The following is a 19,601-nucleotide window of genomic DNA, read 5'->3' as shown; positions in this document are numbered from 1 at the left end:
AGCTTACACGGATATGCAACCAGAATTTTCCTCATGGGGGGGGGGGGGGGGCACAGTCCGGTGGTTTTCTCTTGCCTCCATCCCTAGGCTAACACCGCACTTTCTCAAAAGGCTCATGCATGCCTGCACCAGGCCAATTTCCTGCGGCGCGCTGCTAAAACCGCCGGTCAAATAGACTCATATGTGTAACACTCGATTTCAGGGTCAGCGAACTCTGCCTCCGGGGCGGGGGGGGGAGGGGGCTAACGGTAACTCTGGGCAAGTTTCAAGAGGTAAACGTGGCTGTGACTACAGAACCGACACCTGCACAGCCGGCAGGGGGCGCAGCCAGAGTCTTGGTAAGAGGGGGACACACGGTTAACAAAAAGCCCCTGATGATGAAAGCTTCCCGCAAAAAAAAAATCGCCGGATATGGCCCATTTATTAATGATGGCGACGGTCTTATTTCTTACGGCTAGTTTTTTGCTAATGTAACTGGAACATAAGCCCGAGGTTATCGCGATAAGAATTCTCATGACTTCCGAACGCAATCAAACGGAGAACCAGGCATTTAACGCCTGCATGAAATAAATCGCCAGCCCTCCTCAGTAAACAATGGCTCATTAGACATTTCCTAAACCAATAGAACTGAGAAGCTTCACCAGAACTTTGATCTCAATTCTGCTAGGCTTGAGTTTGACTCGAGCTGTCATGAATTAGCTCATGAGTCAGCTGTTTTAGGATGAGTCCTGAGCTGGGTCGGCTCATTAAGAAAAATGTCGTTTTTAGTCATGAGTTTGAATCACATTCTTCGTAAATTTCATGAGCGTCGTCGTGAGCCGATCATTTCTGGCGATGCTGTGTCAGGGAGCCACATGTCTGAAATGAAAATTGTTATAACATGAAACACATCACGCCCCAGATAAATGAACAGACCATTTTGGAGTGTTGAAATGGACAGCGAACAGCATCAGTTTTAGAGCTTTTAGCGAGATTAACAAAAAAAGTTTGCTTTGGTCATTTATAAGCAGCAAACACAATATTGCTGGCTCTGAACTTAAGTTTGCCAAACCTGAGCCAGGAACCACAGGATATTACGTGGTACAGAATTCTAGATTACCATATTCTATGCCATTGTAACTCGAAAAACCCGCACAAATCGATACGCAATAGCCGATAACCTGCACTTTCTACACTATCGTGGCTTTGAGTCAAGTCAAAGCTCTACAAAAACGCCCAAAAACACCTGAAATTAGTTTTCAGACATCATTCTCCGAGTCTATAAGACGCATCGGCTCAAAACCCTCACCAGTCATGTGCTATAATCTATATTCTAGCCATTCCAGAACATGGTCGCTTTGGGTGAGGTCAAAGGTCACCAAAAGACGCCCAACGCCTCCAAAATTGACTGCAGACAATCTCATGCTCTAGGCCTATATAATTGATCAGCACGAAACTTGTACAAATCTGTGCACCATAGTGGATATTCTATGCTTTCCAAAACATGATAACTTTGGATCAGGTCAAAAATAACTAAGAGTGCCCAGAACCATCTGGTACTAGTTTGCAGACAACCCTACGCTCCGAGCCTATGACACTGGTTGACACCAAACCTTTCCCAATTGATGCCCTTTCTTTTCAAGAAGATGGTGACCTTGCGACAGCTAAAAGGTCCCCAAAAACTCCATCAGCCGTAAAATGTTAGTTTGCAGGAAATGGTAGCATAATCAGCCCCTAGGTGGTACGGTCAGTCCCCAGGTGTTGCCGTCAGTCCCCAGGTGGTGTGGTCAGTCCCCAGGTGGTACCGTTAGTCCCCAGGTGGTGTGGTTAGTCCCCAAGTGGTACGGCCAGTCCCCAGGTGGTGTGGTCAGTCCCCAGATGGCACCGTTAGTCCCCAGGTGGTGTGGTTAGTCCCCAAGTGGTACGGCCAGTCCCCAGGTGGTGTGGTCAGTCCCCAGATGGCACCGTTAGTCCCCAGGTGGTGTGGTTGGTCCCCAGGTGGAGCGGTCAGTCCCCAGGTGGTGTGGTCAGTCCGCAGGCGGTGTGGTCAGTCCCCGGGTGGATCGGTCAGTACCCACGTGGTGTGGTCAGTGCCCAGGCGGTGTGGTCAGTCCCCGGGCGGAGTGGTCAGTCCCCAGGCGGTACCGTTAGTCCCAGGTGGTGCCGTCAGCCCTCAGGTGTTGCGCTCTATCTGTTTGCCGATGTCAGAGCTGCCCACGACCTGTGGGAAGCGTGGACCGAGGCAGCAGCCAGCCATCAGCCGACTTATCAGCCTATCAGCCAGATCCGGCGACCTTCGGGCGGGAGTAACGGCAGAGCCAACAGACATGATCATGCAAGGGAAGTATGTCGGACCACGCAGGCAACTAGGCATATGATTCCTCACAGTTCCAGGACACACGTCCCAGCCCCGGACACACGGTGTCCGAAGTCCATCGCGTCCCGGCCCTATCTTACGGGGCGGCGGAAGGGGGAGGGGGGGGGGGGGGGTGGCGTGGCGTCTCGGGGTCAGACTTCTGCAACAGGAAGAGGTGACTGGGTGTGCGACCGATCACTTGCGCTGAACTGTTTGAGTGGCGCTAAGCCTGGCATAAGTACCAGATGGGTTATCAAAGTTTTTGCTAGTCATCGCCAGCAATGTTCTTTGCTGAAACACATACGCGTCCCGCCGGCGGATTTGCGTGGCAATGACACTTATACGAGACAGGTGACTGATCTCTTACAGCAGCCGTAAGTTGTGAGCGAATCGCCCGCCATGACGCCTCATCTTAATGCCGTATTAGCAAAAACTCCTACATGTCGGTTATGGATGACATGAGTTGTTGACAAACCTCGGGGCTTTGGTCATCCGCGACGAGCGCGTGCGGCAGTGCGTGCCATCAGATTCAATCCAGCTCACCAGCAGCCTCCTGCGCGACATCGCTGTCGTTCATGTGCGAGGGCGTGTACTATCGAGATCCGGCACGGGTGAGGCGACAGGCGATACTCAGAATGCACAGGTGAGGCGACGGGCGATACACAGAATACACAGGTGAGGCGACGGGCGATACGCCAAATACACAGGTGAGGTGACGGGCGACACACAGGATACACAGGCGAGGTGACGAACGGTACACGGAATACACAGGTGAGGTGACGGGCGATACACAGGATACACAGGTGAGATCCGGCAACCCCTCACACGCCTGCACAGCAACATACATCCACTCATGACACATCCTTACAGAGGTATGCACTTCGCCTTGCATGCCTTTCGAGGGGTCGAGTCCGCATTAATTTTATATTTAAACATAAGGCCCTCACTGATGTGTGGAAAGGATGATATCAAGCCACATCAATTGCCCTTAGGGCTCTCAGCCATTCCTGGGAATGCACACCGTAACACCCAGATCATGCAGTGAGCCCAGGCCGGGAATCAGACCTCCACCTTTCCGCTAGCTGCAGTGTCAGCCAGTCATGGTTCGCGCTGAGTCACGCGTCCGACTTGGCCCTGTGCACGGCCATGACGGCTCCCATGGAAGACGCTGGCGGCCGGGCCGGGCCCACTGACCCGCCCGCTGGGCTGGGCCCGCTGACGGCCGGGCCCAAATATGTACCTGCAGCGCCCACACCGGCCGCGCTGCCGCCTCGCAAATGTTATGTGCATACGTGGCTTTTCAGCAATCGCAGTCTTCACAGAAGCTGACGCCAGCGGAGTCAAACGGCGGGTGCCTTGTAGTTCTAAAAATGCTACGGGTAGTACGCAACACCACTTATCCCAGAACACCCTAAGTCATAAAATCAGCCCTTATCCTCACTCACCACCAGGCCACTTCAAAGCTTTACGATACGACAGAATAGCCTAGTGTCAGTTTTTGTTAAGATCCCTAAGGCCTGCACATGACTGCACGTAATGCATCGCAGACGAGATCTGGCCTTCACGACACTCCAGCACCGAACGGCCCCGGCCAGTGCGTTCAGCTCCTGCCGCCAGCCCGTCGTCACCGCCGCTCCCCTGAGCCGGCGCGTCGAGCGGGCCGCTGGGTAATCCGGCTGAGTGCGGCGCGGCGAAAGGTGTACTCTGGTCGAGTGCTGGCCGGGCGTCCCGGACGCGACGGCCGGTCGGCAGCCGCCGCCAGTTGCTTCTCGTGCGCCCCGCCGAGCGGACGCTATGGCGGCGCTGCTGGTGCTGGGCGTGCTGGGGGTGCTGGCGCTGGCGGCGCTCTGGCCGCGACGGCCGGTCGGCGGCCCGCCGGGCCCGGCGCCGGTGCCGCTCGTCGGGACGCTGGCCTTTCTGGGCGCGCGCGGCCGCGACGACTTGTTCGCCGTGCTGCTGGCGCTGCCGCAGCGTTTCGGCAGCCGTGTCGTGGGCTTCTTCGCCGGCAGCACGTACAACGTGTACGTGGAAGGGCTGGAGGAGACACGGCGCGCTATGGCGCAGCCGGAGGCCAACGGGCGCGCCGCCGGCTCCTCCCAGATGGCGCTCTCCTTCGGCCGCAAGCGCGGCGTGGTGGTGGCCGAGGGCGAGCGCTGGGCGAGGAACTCTGGCTTCCTGCTGGCGGCGCTGGACCACATGCTGGAAAGCGGCGAGGCTGAGCGCATGATCTGTGACGAGCTGGAGGCTCTGGAGGAGCGGCTGCGTGACCTACCTGGCCCGCTGGACGTGCAGACGCTCTTCCGCAGGCCGTACGTCAGCCTCAGCTGGCGCATCGTCACTGGCCAGCGCTTCCTGGCCGGCCAGGCCGAGCGCATCACCGCGCTCTTCCAGGCCGAGATGGCCGCCTTCCAGAACAGCTGGGTCGACAACCGGCTGCTGCGCGCTCTCTTCCCCGAGCGGAGCGGCTTTGCGGACGTGCTGCGCTTCCGCGACGAGGTGCGCCGCCTGTTCGCGGCGGCGGTGACGTCCGGTGGAGAAGGCCGCGAGGGCACGCTCGTCAGCCGACTTCGCGCCGAGCGCGGCGCCGACTGGGACCCGGCCACCGACGAGGACCTCGTCATGTTCTTCTTCGACTTCCTGAACGCCGGCTGCGAGACGACCAGCTCGTTCAACGAGTGGGCGCTGCTGTACCTGCTGCGCGAGCCCGAGCAGCAGGCGCTGGTGCGTCGCGAGCTGAAAGCGCTCGGCCGGCCGGCCACGGCCGCCGACCGCGAACGTCTACCGCGTACGCGCGCCTTCCTAGCCGAGGTGTTCCGACGCTCGTCGCTGACGCCGGCCGGCGTGCCGCACCGCGCCACGGGCGCGTTCAGCGTGGAGGGCTATCGCGTGCCGGCCGACACCGTGCTGCGCTACGGCATCTTGGCCAGCCACTGGAGCGACGCGCTCTGGCAAGAGCCGGAGCGCTTCCGGCCGGAGCGCTTCCTGCGCGACGGCGCTTTCGTGCCGAACGCCGACCTGGTGCCGTACGGCATTGGACCGCGAGTTTGCACCGGCCGCCGGCTGGCCGAGCTCTACAACTTCCTGAGCGTGACGCGCCTGCTGCAGCGGTTCGAGCTGGCGCCGCCCGACGGTGCGCCGCCGCCCGGCGAGGACGCCTGGATGGGGCTGTCGCGCAACTGCCGTCCGTTCCAGCTGGAGCTGCGGCCGCGCTGAGTGGGCCGCCGGACAACGCGATCGCCGGCCCTCCACTGCACTGCAGCGGCCGGGGGCCGTACGAACGACAATCGTCTCGACCGGGAGCCGCACGGACAGCAATCGTCCCGACCGGGAGCCGCACGGACAGCAATCGTCTCGACCGGGGGCCGCACGGGCGGCAATTGTCTCGACCGGGAGCCGCACGGACAGCAATCGTCTCGACCGGGGGCCGCACGGACGGCAATCGTCGCGACCGCGAGCCGCACGGACGGCAGTCGTCTCGACCGGGGGCCGCGCGGACAGCAGTCGTCTCGACCGGGGGCTGCACGGACAGCGATCGCCTCGACCGGAGGCCACACGAACGGCGATCGCCTCGACCCTCGACCAGGAGCCGCACATCGTGTCTGGGATCGCACTGGCCGGAGCGAGGCGGAGCAGGCTGGGACTGCAAAGGGCCGGTGTTACACTGCTCTGGCTAGAGTGACCGGGACCTACAGTGACCAGACTTGCAGAGACCGGATCTGCAGTGACCCGGACCGCAGTGATAGGGTGTGCCACGCACTTCAACACCGTACACATCCAATTTTTACGTTACTGTCATCAGTGACGATATTCTTCCCCTCCAGGTCTCCAGTTTCAAACTCAGGATAGTTGCTGAAAACATGAAGTTACAAGGGAAAATGTGGCTGTCTAACAACCGGAAAACCACATTGCAACACGATCAGTAGCTGGCTGTGCATACGGCTTTTGCCGCATTTGTCGGATTTTTGCCGTTGCTTTCCTTTAATTTTTTTAAAAATATTATTTTCGCCCATGTGCATGATGGTCTGTGGCAATGGCAAAACGTTTCCGTTGTTGTTGCCCCTGTGAGATGGGGGGGGGGGGGGATTGTTCGCCACTGCTTGGCTCTTCACTGAATATAATATACATGGTACGGTTACCACTAGCTAGTTGTCAAAGTCAAGCACGCTGCTTATGGATAGCTGACCTGGCGCGTAACCGGTTTCTGGGTAACACTCGATATGTTTGGTTTCGCAAAATTGTATCGAACATCCCAGAAAGAACGTTACTCCCCAGGCTCCCCGTTGGCTAAATGGGCCATAAGGCGATATCTTCCGTGCCGCGTAAGTGAATTCTTGGTATTTTCAGCCCTTCCGTTGACTAGATCGCGTTCGCACTAGGCTCCACTCAAACACTAATAAATTTTCGGAAGGTAAGCAACGGGATCATGCATCCACGTCAGTGTAAAAGCAAACACATTCTAAAGCCACCCAGGCATGTTTGGGGGAGGGGGGGAGGGCACGCGGGATCCACACGCAGGCTGCAGGCTCGACGCCCTCCGTTGTCCGTCGTGGGATTCGCCCTAGCATACATTGCGCATGCGTCACACAGCGCATGAAACGACCCATTGTTGTCGTGCAAAATAGGACAGGAAAATGTCCAGTGCTCATGCGAGAGTTCAATGAGCATTGTGCGGTCCGGCAGAATACGACGCCACGCACTTTAATACAGACGGAAGCAAAACACATTATCAATCAAGGAGTATATGAAAACTGGGGTATGTTTCAGTCCGACATGGCGAGGTATTTAATGCATTACATTTTTAAGCACGACTGTCTATCACGCCTTCTGCTGCGCCGTCAGGGGCCAGTAACATTGCCAGCTCCGCAGTGCTAGTGGCGAGCCGGGAGTTTCCTGCTAGTGCGCAGTGCAAGCCACCCAGGTACGGGCACGCCAGGCCCCTCTGTCAACCCGCCGGCTGCTGCCAGCCCGCACAAACAAAATGCAACGGAGCGACTCTGCAATCCCCGTCAAGGCCTCGTGTGGGGCGCAGTCGGCTGTGGCCGGTGCAGCGTCCGCCGCCGACCGGAGCCGCCCGCGCCTGACGTGGCCGGCCGCACGCGACACGGCGCCGCCGCCCGCGCCGGGGGCGCCCCCCCCCCCCCCCCGCCCCCGCGCGGGGCCCGGACGCCAGGGAGGCAGCACGTGTGGAGAACGGTCCACATCCTCCGAAGGTCAGCGGCGCAGACCAACGGGCGCGCCGCCACCGCTGCATAGTGCAGATGCAATGCTGGGTGATGCAGTGCAAGCAGTGGGAGTGGGGTGGGGGTAACAAGCGCGGGGTGCTCCAGAATACCCTGTCACCGAGGAGGAAAGGCGCACAGGGGCAAGCAATTTGAATTGTACTGCGAACTGCGCCTGGAACAAGGACATTTCAGCTCATCTACGCACGTTGGCCGACCGCAGCCCAAGCCCGTTCAGGCCGGCGTCTCAGGTCCGGCACGTGACCCGACTCGCCGCGCGACTCGCTCGTCCACCTCGTGACCGGTGAAGATCAAGGGCGGCCACGTAAGACAGGCAGCCACAACAGAACCCAAGGGCTGTTGCGTGCCGTCGCTGACTGGCCCGCGTGCTCGGCTCATCCGGTCTCGGTCACGGCATCGACGCATGCTACAATTGCCGTGCGTTGCGAGAGACGACGCTTCGGCCGCTTCGGTTGTTCCGATAGGCTTAGGCCAGCGCGAATGAAGTGGTCCATCACTTGAGTGCGCGACTGGCCTGCCATCCATGGAGTGATGCAGGACACCACATTCCACAGCTCCAGATACGGCGGGACGTTCATAAAAAACGAAGTAGGAGGCGCACGGTTCCTCGCTGCAGCCTTACGCTGATACTGATCCGAACTATCGGGCCTTGACGACAGTCCGAATGATAGCTTCTGGCGCCCTCGTGTCAATGAAGGTGTGAGAAGCGTGCGTCACAGTAGCACTCCCGCCCCAGGCGGTGGCCGTCCAAAAGCCGACAAGCTGGCACCCGCTGGAAAGAGTCGAATTATAGGTGGCAAATATTCGTGATAGGACAAGTGGCGCTGGGTGAGACATACGGCAAAAGATACCAAACCCTCTGGTCAGCCGACGGTCCCTACCTTATCTTATCCCGTTCCGATGCTGTGAACAAACAACCGCAACTACATCGGCCACCATCAAGGCAGGATCGTCTAGCCGCAGTATTTCGCACATTTTCTCCACTGAGTCAGATGGTTGCGCCGCCAGTTGGTCACGATCGTTCACGAGCCCCTGCACGCCGACACGCTGCCGCGGCGACAACGTGCTCTCCGACACTTTACCCCACTCGTCTGTAATTTGCGGACGCGACGCCGGCGGCTCCTGCTGCGGCGCCAGGCGGCGCACGCGGAGCGATCACGTGCCAGACGTCCCGAGCCTCACGCGACCCCCGCGCAGCCGGGATAGTCAGCCCGGGGGTCAGCTAGCTCTCACATACGAAAACACGCGGCTGCACTCTCCTCGCTATATTCCTCCAGCAGACCAATATCGCACGGCAATGCGGCTCCTAGCCTAAAATAAGCAGGGTGAGGTAACATTTACTGGCATACAATTTATACAACCAAACACAGAATACCATGGTTTCGCGAGCTGCCGGCGATCACAGGCCACGATGACGCGGGCCCGGACTCCGGGCGGGAGTCCTGGACTCGGGACGGGCGTCCGGATGGAAGCCGGCGCCCGCTCCACGGGTGGTCCGCGAGGCACCACTCCCTGCCGGCCCGCGGACGTACCGCAAGTCCGCACCTACCGCCGGTCTTCAGACTCTACGCGCTACACCGCGAACGAAATACCTGGTCGAGTACCGCGACAAACAACGGCCGCTTTGCATAGCTGTATGTGATGAAGCTTTGTGTTGCGATCATCTCCCGGACAAAGTCAATATACCGGTACTATAAATTTCCGCGACACCAAAATACGAAGTAGATAGCAGATAACCCAAAAGCGATAACTAGCAGGATACACGACTGACTAGCCGACTCCTTACAATACATCGTACGACGCACGCACCCGTGCGGCCCATCCCGGTCTGGCCAATCTCAGTCAACTCCGTGCGATCGGCCAATCACAGCGGGACGGCAACGTTGTCCACCGACCAATCACAATGCTTCAGCGGGCCACCTCGACGAGTCGCCACACGCCTGCCGGTCACCAGAGCGCGGCGGCCGCGAGCGCCGACCCGACCCGGGCCGGGGCGCCGCCTCACGGGCCGACACGACCCGCCCGCCTACTCACTGTACAGCCACCAGTCCCGCTCGTAGCCCTCGTGCACGTGCTCCAGCAGCACCTTCCGCCGACTGTCGCAGTACCTGGGGAGGCGGCGAGGTCGGTCGGGCACTGCATCAGCGAACAGTGACGGCCTGACATACATGCCTATGGCACCAGGACAGTAATGTGAGCGAAAATCCTGAACTGGGGCCGGATTGCCAACCAAAAATGGAAACGCTCTGCGTGAGCTGAAACCGCATTAAAATTGTCTGAATGACATAATACCTTAAGAGCCTGTCGTCCAGCACTAACTTACCCGCTGTGTACTTCTGACCGTTTGCTGGGTCATCCTTAATGTAACGGAGCGGACTTCTTCCGCGAACACAACCTGAACATATTCAGCAATCATCCCCAACATTGTCATATATATTTACAAAAAAGGTGAGAAGATGAATGAAATCTGTGTAAGATGATCTGCCCACTGGTCCGCATCAATTATAACTCTATTCGAAGATATTCCCTTCACATATGCGGCCTCATGGTTGGCAGGAGTTCGCCGGTAGCTTTCCAGCCAACACACGTTTTTACACCATTGGCTCCACGGTGCTGCATTAATTTCAAACCCATATACTGCTCACTACGTCCTCCGTATTTTCGCAACAGCATGCTGACATTGCTGACCTCTGCTTGCCGCTAACATTGCTCCAGGCCCAAACCACGGCGCCATATGAACGTGTACACCCTACTGGTGCCCTCTGGAGGTTGAAGTTGCACCGCGCCGGCTAGAGGTGTCGCCACTGACCTGTACTTGTCCTGCACCTTCTGCTTAATGTCAACCAGGTTCTCCTGAGTGATGTCTCGCTCGAGGTACTCGGACAACATCTCCGTACAGCGCTCCAGATCTTTCTGGTTGTCCTGCGACCGACCAGACTTACGTCAGTTCCCACCCACCGACAGCGCCACATGACAAGGCACTGTGCCGTCTTCACACGCAGTAAGCTGCCATTGCGCTGAACGCTATGGCTACCCCTCACACACCTTCAAATATCGGCGCGTCACCACGAATCTTGCGGCTTCTTGACTTGGCACGTTCACACACATACACAAAAATGCCTACGAACGAAAGCAAAAGATAAGACGATTCCCAAGTTTCAGTCCGGCTAACTGCCGTGAGTGCAGCCACACTCAGAAATTCAGGGGGCAGCCAAGGAGCCGAGAATCTGATCTAGAGTTAGTTTTGTCCCAAGGGAGCCAAACAACATTCTCCTAGCATTACTGGGGCAAAACAAAACAGCAAAACATTTCGGCAAGACTGAAGCAGCCTGGGGTGATATTGTCTGCCATACAAATGCATGAGACCATCTTGAATTCCATGTCCATTTAATCAATTGCACCTTAAATGCATGTGACCTACAGGAGTGCAACGGAAAATTCACTTCTGTATAGATGCATAACGTATTTTTGCATGAGCTACACACTGGAGAAAAGGATGTTTCATATGGGCTTTTCAATCATCAAATAAAAAATTCTATCGGAATTAGAATTGTGAAAGCCAAAACACAAGGAATGTCTGGCTTCCTCACAGGTGTCAGGCTGCCAATACATAGTTTTGCGTTAAAATGTATACTTCATAGAGATACACTCTACTGATCTATCGGCAGCTCCCTTTTGGTCATGAGTTGTCTACTCTGTGATAGTCCTGATATTTTATCCAACAACTCAGGGATTAGTATGGTCCCTACGAGAGGTCAGGGCGTGCTGATGATATTTCCATCATGCCAGTGGATGGGGCCATAGCTTCCGCGCGAAGAACGCAAAATGTTAACATTTCAGTTATTCGGCATTAGTTGGTATTGAACAGACACATTTTGGATTAAGAAATTTTGCTAGCTGGAGCGTATATAAATTCAGACAATGTTCACAGGCCAACTCCACTTGGATTGGCCAGCTAATCACACCTTTCAAACCTCGGCCTATTCAGCGCCAACAACGCCGCAACCGTACCTCAAATATCACAGACTGGTTATTCTTGCGCAGGTAGTACGCGAACACATAGGTGTACATGAGCGTTTGCCGGCAGGAACAGAGGATGTCCACGGCCTTCTTCAGAAACTGGACCTGCAACAGGAACGTGTGCGGCGCTGTCAGCCATCCGGCCCGCGCGAGGAGCCCGCAGCCCAGGGGCGGCTCATCGGGAGGCTACGCGCATTGACGGTTGCGACTTGGCACCAGCGAACCACCGGCGCAGCCTGGAACCAGCGTGAATTACAGGCGGAGTATGAGAGCTACGCGGCGATGCACATGCATTGGTGCATTGGGCTTCAATGCAAGATAAACTGGCAGTAGTGTCAACAGCGAATTTTTTACAACCATGGATGTAGCGTTGAGAAGGAAACTCAGGCGAATTCACAAACGATCCCAGACCTAAAATTTACCAACTGGCATTTACCACGTTGGGCACGATCAAATTCCACTGATCTTTCATGTATTCTACAAAACACACTAGATTTTATGTTTGCTACCTCATATGACTGTGACGGAGTAACCCCTGATGCTAAAGGCAGCCGAGTCCAGGCTCACCTCGATCCAGCTCATGTTGTGCTGCTGCATCTCCTCCATCTTCTCCTTGACTGAGGCGTACAGCTTATTCTCAAACTTGAGCGACTGCATATGGTTCATGTAGCGGTTGAAGTAGAACAGGTAGCGGTTGAGCGCGGCACGAGAGCGCTCCTGGGCGTCGCGTGCAGCCTTCGCCTCGTCCTCATCGTAACGGTTACAGCTGTACCTGCAAACAACAGGACAACGGGGGCGTTCACACATAGCTAATGCTCCAAGATGAAGCAGTAAGATCCACAGAAAGACACTTCCTTCATAGGTGATGGTGAGCAGCACACAGCACATTCGCGCCTGCGTACTCACGGCATCTTCCTATGCATGTCGTAACACACGTACTGCGTACGTGGAAAGTTATGTTGCGTAGGAGGGTGCAATATGTGCGGTTCAAAAGGTACCTTTCTTTTGCCAGCCCTTTGTTCCCTATGCTGCGACTTTTCAGCGATGCTCCAGTTTCAACGTCTCCAATATGGAAGACTGATATCACCATCACATACTGTCATTCCGATAGCACACTATGCCATACTGTTATGGCAGTTAGTCGAAGTAAGCCCACGTTTATGAGCTTGAAAAGTTGTTATTCAGAACATAAATTTTCCCACTGTTCCAGAAATTATGGTGTTTGAGAACCTCTCTGGTGGGTTCCATTTTTTCGCGTTAGAATACCAACCTTTAAATGAATAGTTGTCCCCTTAGGTTCCCCCGCCACAGCCGCGACTTCTCCACAGGCTCGGAGAAGCCATACCATCCCCAAATAACCTGATGCGACCCATACCTCATACAAGCACAGCGAACCGAACCGGCAAGGCCTTCCACGGATATTATCTGCACCAAATCTGCCAGAACCATATCACGTCCGGAAGAGTTTACCTCTTGACAGCATTGACAATTTGATTGCATTTGACAGCATTGCCATGACAATTTACCTTGACACTTGACAGCACATATCACTTGATAGCATGGTAGCAGACATTTTATGTCCATGGGTTAGAGCCGAAGTAACACATGGTTCTTCTGGGCTTCATTACACATGGGAGGAGCTGGCTAACGACAACTTTAGACGACACTCGAATCCCACCGCCGCAAGCCACCTCGGCCAGCACAGGAACACCTCATGGGGTTTCGCGTAATACGCAACGGTACTTTCGTCCAAACCGGGCAGCAGCCAACGGCACATCCCCATGGCTAGTACAAAAGTCAATATCTACACACGCATCCACACACATCCACCAGACCTACAGACACATCCCGCACATCAACCAGACACATCCAGCACATTCACCAGAACTACGGACGCATACCCTTGATCCAAGCACATCCACCAGAGGTTACCAATTGCCGTGAGGATGTGCAAGGTTCTCAGAGCCCCAGGCACACTCAGCAGAAGCTATCACTCACCAGGAGGATCCGTGGGGCTCCCATCGACCCAGGCACACCCAGCAGAAGTCGGCGCGGCAGTTCTGGTTCTTGCACACCATGTGGTTGCAGCCGCCGTCCTTTTCGATCGTCACGCTGCACTTGGGACATTCCTGCGGACACAGCCACGCGCCGCGTGTTTCTCCAGAGCTACCACACTTTCGGAGAAGCGTACATGTTTCTCAGCGCCACCACACTTTCGGAGAATCGTACAAACCATACCAGCTCGAAACAGGCAAGAAGAATGCCTGACCACGACTGTTCTTTGGGAAGAAACAAACTGGCTGGCGTTCGCGTTTTTGGGGGCCAAAATAATGGAAATGCATCAGCCCGTACGTAATACGAAGTACTACGCACTCGTTCAGCAAACTATGCACACCTTGTAAGCACACAAGTCGGTCAGAGCGGCCCGACCGACCTTGGTGTTGGCCGACAGCCAGTTAAACGTCTCCGAGTCGTCGTCGCACTTCTTGAGCCAGCGCTTGATGCGCGAACAGCGCACTGGATCGTGCCAGACCTCGCCACACGCGAAGCAGAAGCGGTGGCCGCATTTGCACGTGACGGGCCGCACGTCCGGGTAGGGCACGCGCAGGGCGTAGCCGCAGTCCGGGCTGGGACACCAGCAGAGACACCGGTTACACTGGGGGACACACGTACACCTGGTGATGCGGGGTATGCCACCCGGTGACCACACAGGGCACGCACAATAACGGCGGCCAGTCACAGCAAGGTTGCATTCACACTGGGGCGTCCAGTGGGAGGACTGAGTTGGATGAATTCAAAAATTGGCAGATGGGTAGTGGCAAAAGGGCCATGGAGAATGGCCGACTCTTTACTTAAGCGAAGTATGAAATACGTTTACAAATCGCCCGCTGTCACTAATCCCGAGGGCACTCTCTTTCACTAGCAATCTATACTGATCAAAATTTGAGTTTTGAGCCGAGGACGACATAATAAACATGTTAAGGGCTGATCATCTCTGCCTGGAAGCAAGTTAAATGCTTCTCCAAGGGAGTACCAAATGATGTAATATAGCACAAGAGGTCACTCCGCGGAAACATTCACGAAGCACAATAGCTGCCACCATCGTCATCGCCACAATCCCACACGCGTCGGATTGCAGCGACCGGCTAAACGCAACGCAGTATCCTTTCTCCCTTTTGAGACGGACTGCACGGACGCGGACGCGCCGGCCGGGCCGCGCCGCGGCAGAGCCGTTCGCGTGCCGTGCGGTGCCGAGCGACGGCGTACCTCCACGAAGCTGTTGGTGATGAGGTGCTGGTAGCGCTGCAGCACACGCGGCTCGCCGACCAGCCGCAGCACAGTCCGATCGTCCACCAGGATGTCGCAGCCGTGCGCCGCGCACGAGATCGTCTGGCCCATTCCCTCGTCCATCACCTTGGTGGTCAGGTACTCGGCCCAGCAGCCGGCGCAGAACCGGTGGCCGCACTCCAGCCCGGTCATGGCCTGTCAGGCACAGCCAGCGCCGTCAGCCGGGCGGGCACGAACGAGACTCGAGCTAGCGACGGCCACGAGGTATGCACAGACCGGCACTCCAGAGTCACCAGCATTGCAGTGGGGAGACATAAAGCCACGACAACCGCCGCATTGGACTGACGGCTCAAACCTCGCCGCAGATGACTTACACAGTGTTTGCAAGGCGAACTCGGCACTACACTTACCGACGAGGGCTGGACCATCAGGCAGATCTCACACTCCTCTGTTGTCACTGCACCCCTTCTGCTGTTGACCTGGCACACAGAGAACAGCATGTTATTCCTTCATGAAGATTACATAAGCATCATTGACCCACTATTATTCCAGTCATCAAGCTTGCTAATGGAGTGAGCAATACAAGCAGCAATGCAGGTCCCACATTAGGGAATATTTCAAAAACTTACTCCTGTGAAACCTCACGATTAGTTACGTCTAGCACCGGGTAGTGCTGTGCCACTGCAGCACCATCAAGACCCAATGAGGATATGAGGTTTGATCATTGACCATGAGCATCTCTACTGTTGCACATAAAATGATGTTGTGATTGGCCCAAGGGGCAAGGGGCTGCTAGTGAGAAGTTGGTTGGTTGACATTTGAGCCAGTGGGTCACATCTATCATTTGACACTCTCATTCCTGAAGTCGAAGTGTGCCTGGAAAAGACCTACTTTGGTTAATGCCACTGGAGAGAAATCCAAGCTAATGTATGCCTAATGTTTCATTGAACACACTGAATAATAGCTTCATGTTCACATACTTTTTGTCCAAATACTTTGTTGCATTTGCAGGATAATAGCTTTATGTTCAAATGTATATTTGTCTAAACAGCATTTCAACTTTTCATGACATTTTCTAAACAAACATGTTGACAAACAGGTGTGTTGCAAATATTACAGAGGAAACATATTGGAAAAAGCAACACAAATTAAACGCATTGCTTTCATTGTGGTGAGAAGGGAGTCGAGTAAGTTTTCTTCAGCAGGGTCAACTACTTCAAATCAACATTTTGAGCTATTCAGATGAATTTTGAGAACACTGGTAACACTGATCAAATTGTACATGTGTGATGTACCAAGCAAAAAGTACAACAGGTCAGCACATCAATTGGAAATGAGCAGCAAATGGAAACAATGTTCATAAATGCCTTACTATGTCACAGAAAATATTTAAACAATCCAGGATGATATTATCTTTGGGCTCACACTAATACTAGTGTGTCATCCACATAACTCAACTTTGTGGCAAACCGATCTATGTCCATACCAATTCTCTGGTTCCAAAGCCATCCAACAGAATGAGCATATGCAGTACCCATGCAACAATTAATACCACAAACAATGCATGGCCATGCTTCCGCCTAACCCAACTAAGTGCACATAAGCAAACACTACTTAAACCATTCCAAGTCAGACCATCCAATTCAGAACTTTGCATAATTTGGTTTACCACATTCTGTTGTGCACCCTGCCAAATACAAAGCACATGACATGTGCTTATGCAGCACATACCTTTGGATTTGAGGCAGTCTTCTTGATGAAAGGACTAACTACATGGGCTTCTCTGAACAGCTGTTCCTGGTCTGTATCATAGAACCTCTCAAAAAGCTTTCCCTTGTCCCATCTGAAGTGGTTTAGGAGTATCCTTATTGTAGTTCTTGGAAGCTGAAATGAAAACGATTCACATTGTACATCACATGCTGGCACAACATACACAACACAATGGTATTAAACACATAACACTACTTTTACTGGATGGGCGCCACACTGCAAAAAATTATGTTATTCTGAATGTACCAAGAGTAGCAAGTGACATCACAGCCACAATTTCAATGCATGTACAACACAAATCTGAGTGGTAGGAGGTGTGGGCATGACCAACTAGATACTTAAATAAGACCTTTCCTAATTGTTGACTGCAGTTTCTGGTTTCAAAGTACTCAGATTGTGAATCAGTTCAATTTTCTGTAACACTAGGTTTTTGTGACCATAGAAAAATGTGTTAACGACATATTTTTAATTTTCGCGAAATGTGTTCATCGCACACTTTCACATAGCTTACTTTTGACATCACATCATCACTGGCGCTGAATTGATTACAGTAGAAAATTTAAAGAAAGAGGCTCACCTTCACAACTTCCTTCACCTCATTTATCTCTGCCACCATATATTCAACTATTTCCTCGACAGACAGTACTTGAAACACATAATCGTCCACTGCACTGTCTTCGTCCCTGGATGTAGATGGTTCAGGACGACTGTCAAAGTTTACCTCTTCCTCACTTGATTCATTGCCAGAATCAGCTTCATAAAGCGAGTGCTCGTCGCCTGATTCTTCATCATACTGTATGCCACCATCAGAATCCATAGTTTACTCAAAATATTTCAGAAAACGGTAAAGAAATGGTCTAAAACTCATCCCACAAACGCGAGACCAATCTCAGTTCACAACTCTTACAATTTTGACGCAGATAGCAGAAGGCTATGAAAGAAGTATACTAGTCCGGTTTAGTTTGTTTTATAATATTCGTGGCAAAATGTAAAAGAAGCTTCAAATAAATGTTCAAAATTAATTCCACTGATATCTTATTCGTTTTCAACTACAACACAAATTCACATTCGGCCACAAAGAAACACATTGAGTCTCATATTCTAGACGTTTTTGGTATGAGGGCAGAGCAATGAACTTCGATCAGCTGATCACGAATGTTTGTTAGCCAAATCTCTACGTCATGGGTCCAAGGCGCAAAACAAGACCCTGGAATGAGGACGGTTGTTTTGCTGAGGGACTTTCTGGTTTTAGATAGCGCTTGTATCGGCATCAGCGTGCGTGACCTTCAAACTTAAAGGCATCCTGTGCACGAAAACGCTAAGAATCACCACCCACTTGGCAAACCTGAGTAATTCGGCAGCATCACGGATTGAGAGTTTCTCAATCCGTGATGGGGGGGGGGGGGGGGGAGGAGACTGAACCTTCGACTTTGGTGTCCGGAACAAGGTTCAGGGGCACCAAAGTGTACCTCTCTCTTAATGGAGAAAGTCCGGGATCGGCACATTCGGCGATGGGCCACCAAAACTTTTATTTTTGGGTGTCAAAACCTTTATTTTTAGCAAGTACCAAATCCAAACGGGTCATTTCAAGGACCCTGCCATCTTCATTTTCAAGACGTACAAGAATCAGAAGCTACACAACTTCTGTGCCTTTTACCCTGACGAAACTACGAAACTTTAAGTCGGTTTCCCATCCAGTACCCATTGTCAACCATCGAAGTTACCCTCGAAGAGCTACCCGAAGCCTGCATTTCGGGCACTACTGACCGATATTTTGAAGGGACAACCACTTCTAAGGAGGCACCACGAGGGCCTTCGAGCACTTTGATTTCAGATAGCGTCAAACCTCAGGGTACAAAATTGCCCTATTTCTTTATTTTCACTGACAAAACCAAGGACGCCACCATCGGTGGGAGAGAGACACGCGTCCTAGTCTTTATGTCCCGAGGAGCAGCCTTTTGGACCCCAAGGGAATGACGATCAAGTACCCGATCGAAGGGTCCGAAAGGCAGGCCGAACGAAGGGACCTCAGACAGTACGTTAACCGACAGAACGCACATTGGTACGCCCCTGTGCTGATTATAGGGATTACAGAGCCCAACAAGGGGTCCCATGTCGGCGACAAGCCCACAGTGGGCCATGGGCACGTTTGTTGAAAGTGGACAGGAGCAGGATCTCGAATGTCGAAAGGCCTCTTGTGTTGGCCAGGACCCTCTTGCCAATGGTAGGAGACATGAGAATTGGTGATGCTGCTATTTGCACTCATAATGAGACAGTAATCTACACCAGTCAGAGGTCGCGAACCAAACGAGGGGTCCTCCACACCACCGTTTCAACTAGGAGACAGGGGCCGATAGGCCGAACTGGTATTTCGGCGCCAATTACGCGTTGGACTACCTGTACCGGTAAGGGATCCTTTTGCGTCAGTGACGTGCTCCCGCGCCGATCCTATGGCAGATGCCCAGGTCAGAGGGCATGTCGCACCAGGGATGGGACCGGTGCATATTGCATCCCCCTGAAGGCCTCCGGATCGACCAGGGCACCTGGCCCTCGTGTCGCCAGAACAGCAGTTGCTAGTTACCCCGGGCTGGGACGAGAGAGCCTTTCAGCTCCTGCCCAGGACAATGCATCTACGCGTTTTCAAGATAGATTATCAGAACGAAATTAGCAGTTACATCACGAGCAACCGATAGCAGGCCATCACTTCATGAGTTGGTGATATTGTACATGCTAAAACAATATGAAAATACGTGGGCAACTGTGCACGAAATATGCACATATTACATCGTGCGCATTGCGCATAGGCATAACAAGATATGCTTCTTTCGCAGGCTCCTGCGATATTATAAATGTAACTTATGCTTTGAATGCAAGGCGATTTTATGTGCGGGGGGGGGGGGGAGGGCGCAGTGCACCTAATATCCTTGTTCTTAATCTCTAGAATGCAC

General features: G+C 53.7%; 2 protein-coding genes across 3 annotated transcripts; one reads left to right on the top strand and one right to left on the bottom strand.

The window, feature by feature from the left end:
• Window positions 1-4,226: 4,226 nt before the first annotated feature.
• Window positions 4,227-6,796, top strand: LOC119101642 (farnesoate epoxidase). Its single transcript, XM_037225048.1, has one exon. It carries the CDS (start codon window positions 4,391-4,393, stop codon window positions 5,546-5,548), a length of 1,158 nt encoding a protein of 385 aa, XP_037080943.1. The 5' UTR covers window positions 4,227-4,390; the 3' UTR covers window positions 5,549-6,796.
• Window positions 6,797-8,832: 2,036 nt separating this feature from the next.
• On the bottom strand, window positions 8,833-17,548 carry LOC119101291 (E3 ubiquitin-protein ligase ariadne-1). Of its 2 annotated transcripts, none has more exons than XM_037224582.1 (10): window positions 17,231-17,548; window positions 16,615-16,767; window positions 15,294-15,362; window positions 14,863-15,078; window positions 13,991-14,251; window positions 13,594-13,724; window positions 12,163-12,367; window positions 11,587-11,700; window positions 10,385-10,497; window positions 8,833-9,683 (listed from the first exon to the last, which is right to left on the bottom strand). In XM_037224582.1, the coding sequence occupies exons 1-10, from the start codon at window positions 17,468-17,470 to the stop codon at window positions 9,602-9,604; spliced, it is 1,584 nt and encodes a 527-aa protein (XP_037080477.1). In that variant the 5' UTR covers window positions 17,471-17,548; the 3' UTR covers window positions 8,833-9,601. The 2 variants fall into 2 exon arrangements, with proteins under 2 accessions (XP_037080477.1, XP_037080478.1); XM_037224583.1 differs by having other exon boundaries at window positions 14,030-14,251.
• Between the last annotated feature and the right edge of the window lie 2,053 nt (window positions 17,549-19,601).

This window comes from Pollicipes pollicipes, unplaced genomic scaffold, assembly GCF_011947565.3.
Source record: "Pollicipes pollicipes isolate AB1234 unplaced genomic scaffold, Ppol_2.1 Scaffold_4881;HRSCAF=5763_pilon_pilon_pilon, whole genome shotgun sequence".
Taxonomy (NCBI): domain Eukaryota; kingdom Metazoa; phylum Arthropoda; class Thecostraca; order Pollicipedomorpha; family Pollicipedidae; genus Pollicipes; species Pollicipes pollicipes.
This window is presented reverse-complemented; position numbering and strand designations above follow the sequence as displayed.

Bases quoted from the DNA above. Each gene is read 5' to 3' on its own strand.
- LOC119101291 (XM_037224582.1), bottom strand. From the start codon at position 17,470: ATGGATTCTGATGGTGGCATACAGTATGATGAAGAATCAGGCGACGAG. The intron at 10,498-11,586 runs GTACGGTTGCGG...GGTCGGTCGCAG, and splicing joins ACCAGTCTGTGATATTTGAG to GACAACCAGAAAGATCTGGA. The intron at 9,684-10,384 runs GTCAGTGGCGAC...CCGCCTCCCCAG, and splicing joins AAGGTGCAGGACAAGTACAG to GTACTGCGACAGTCGGCGGA.
- LOC119101642 (XM_037225048.1), top strand. From the start codon at position 4,391: ATGGCGCAGCCGGAGGCCAACGGGCGCGCCGCCGGCTCCTCCCAGATG.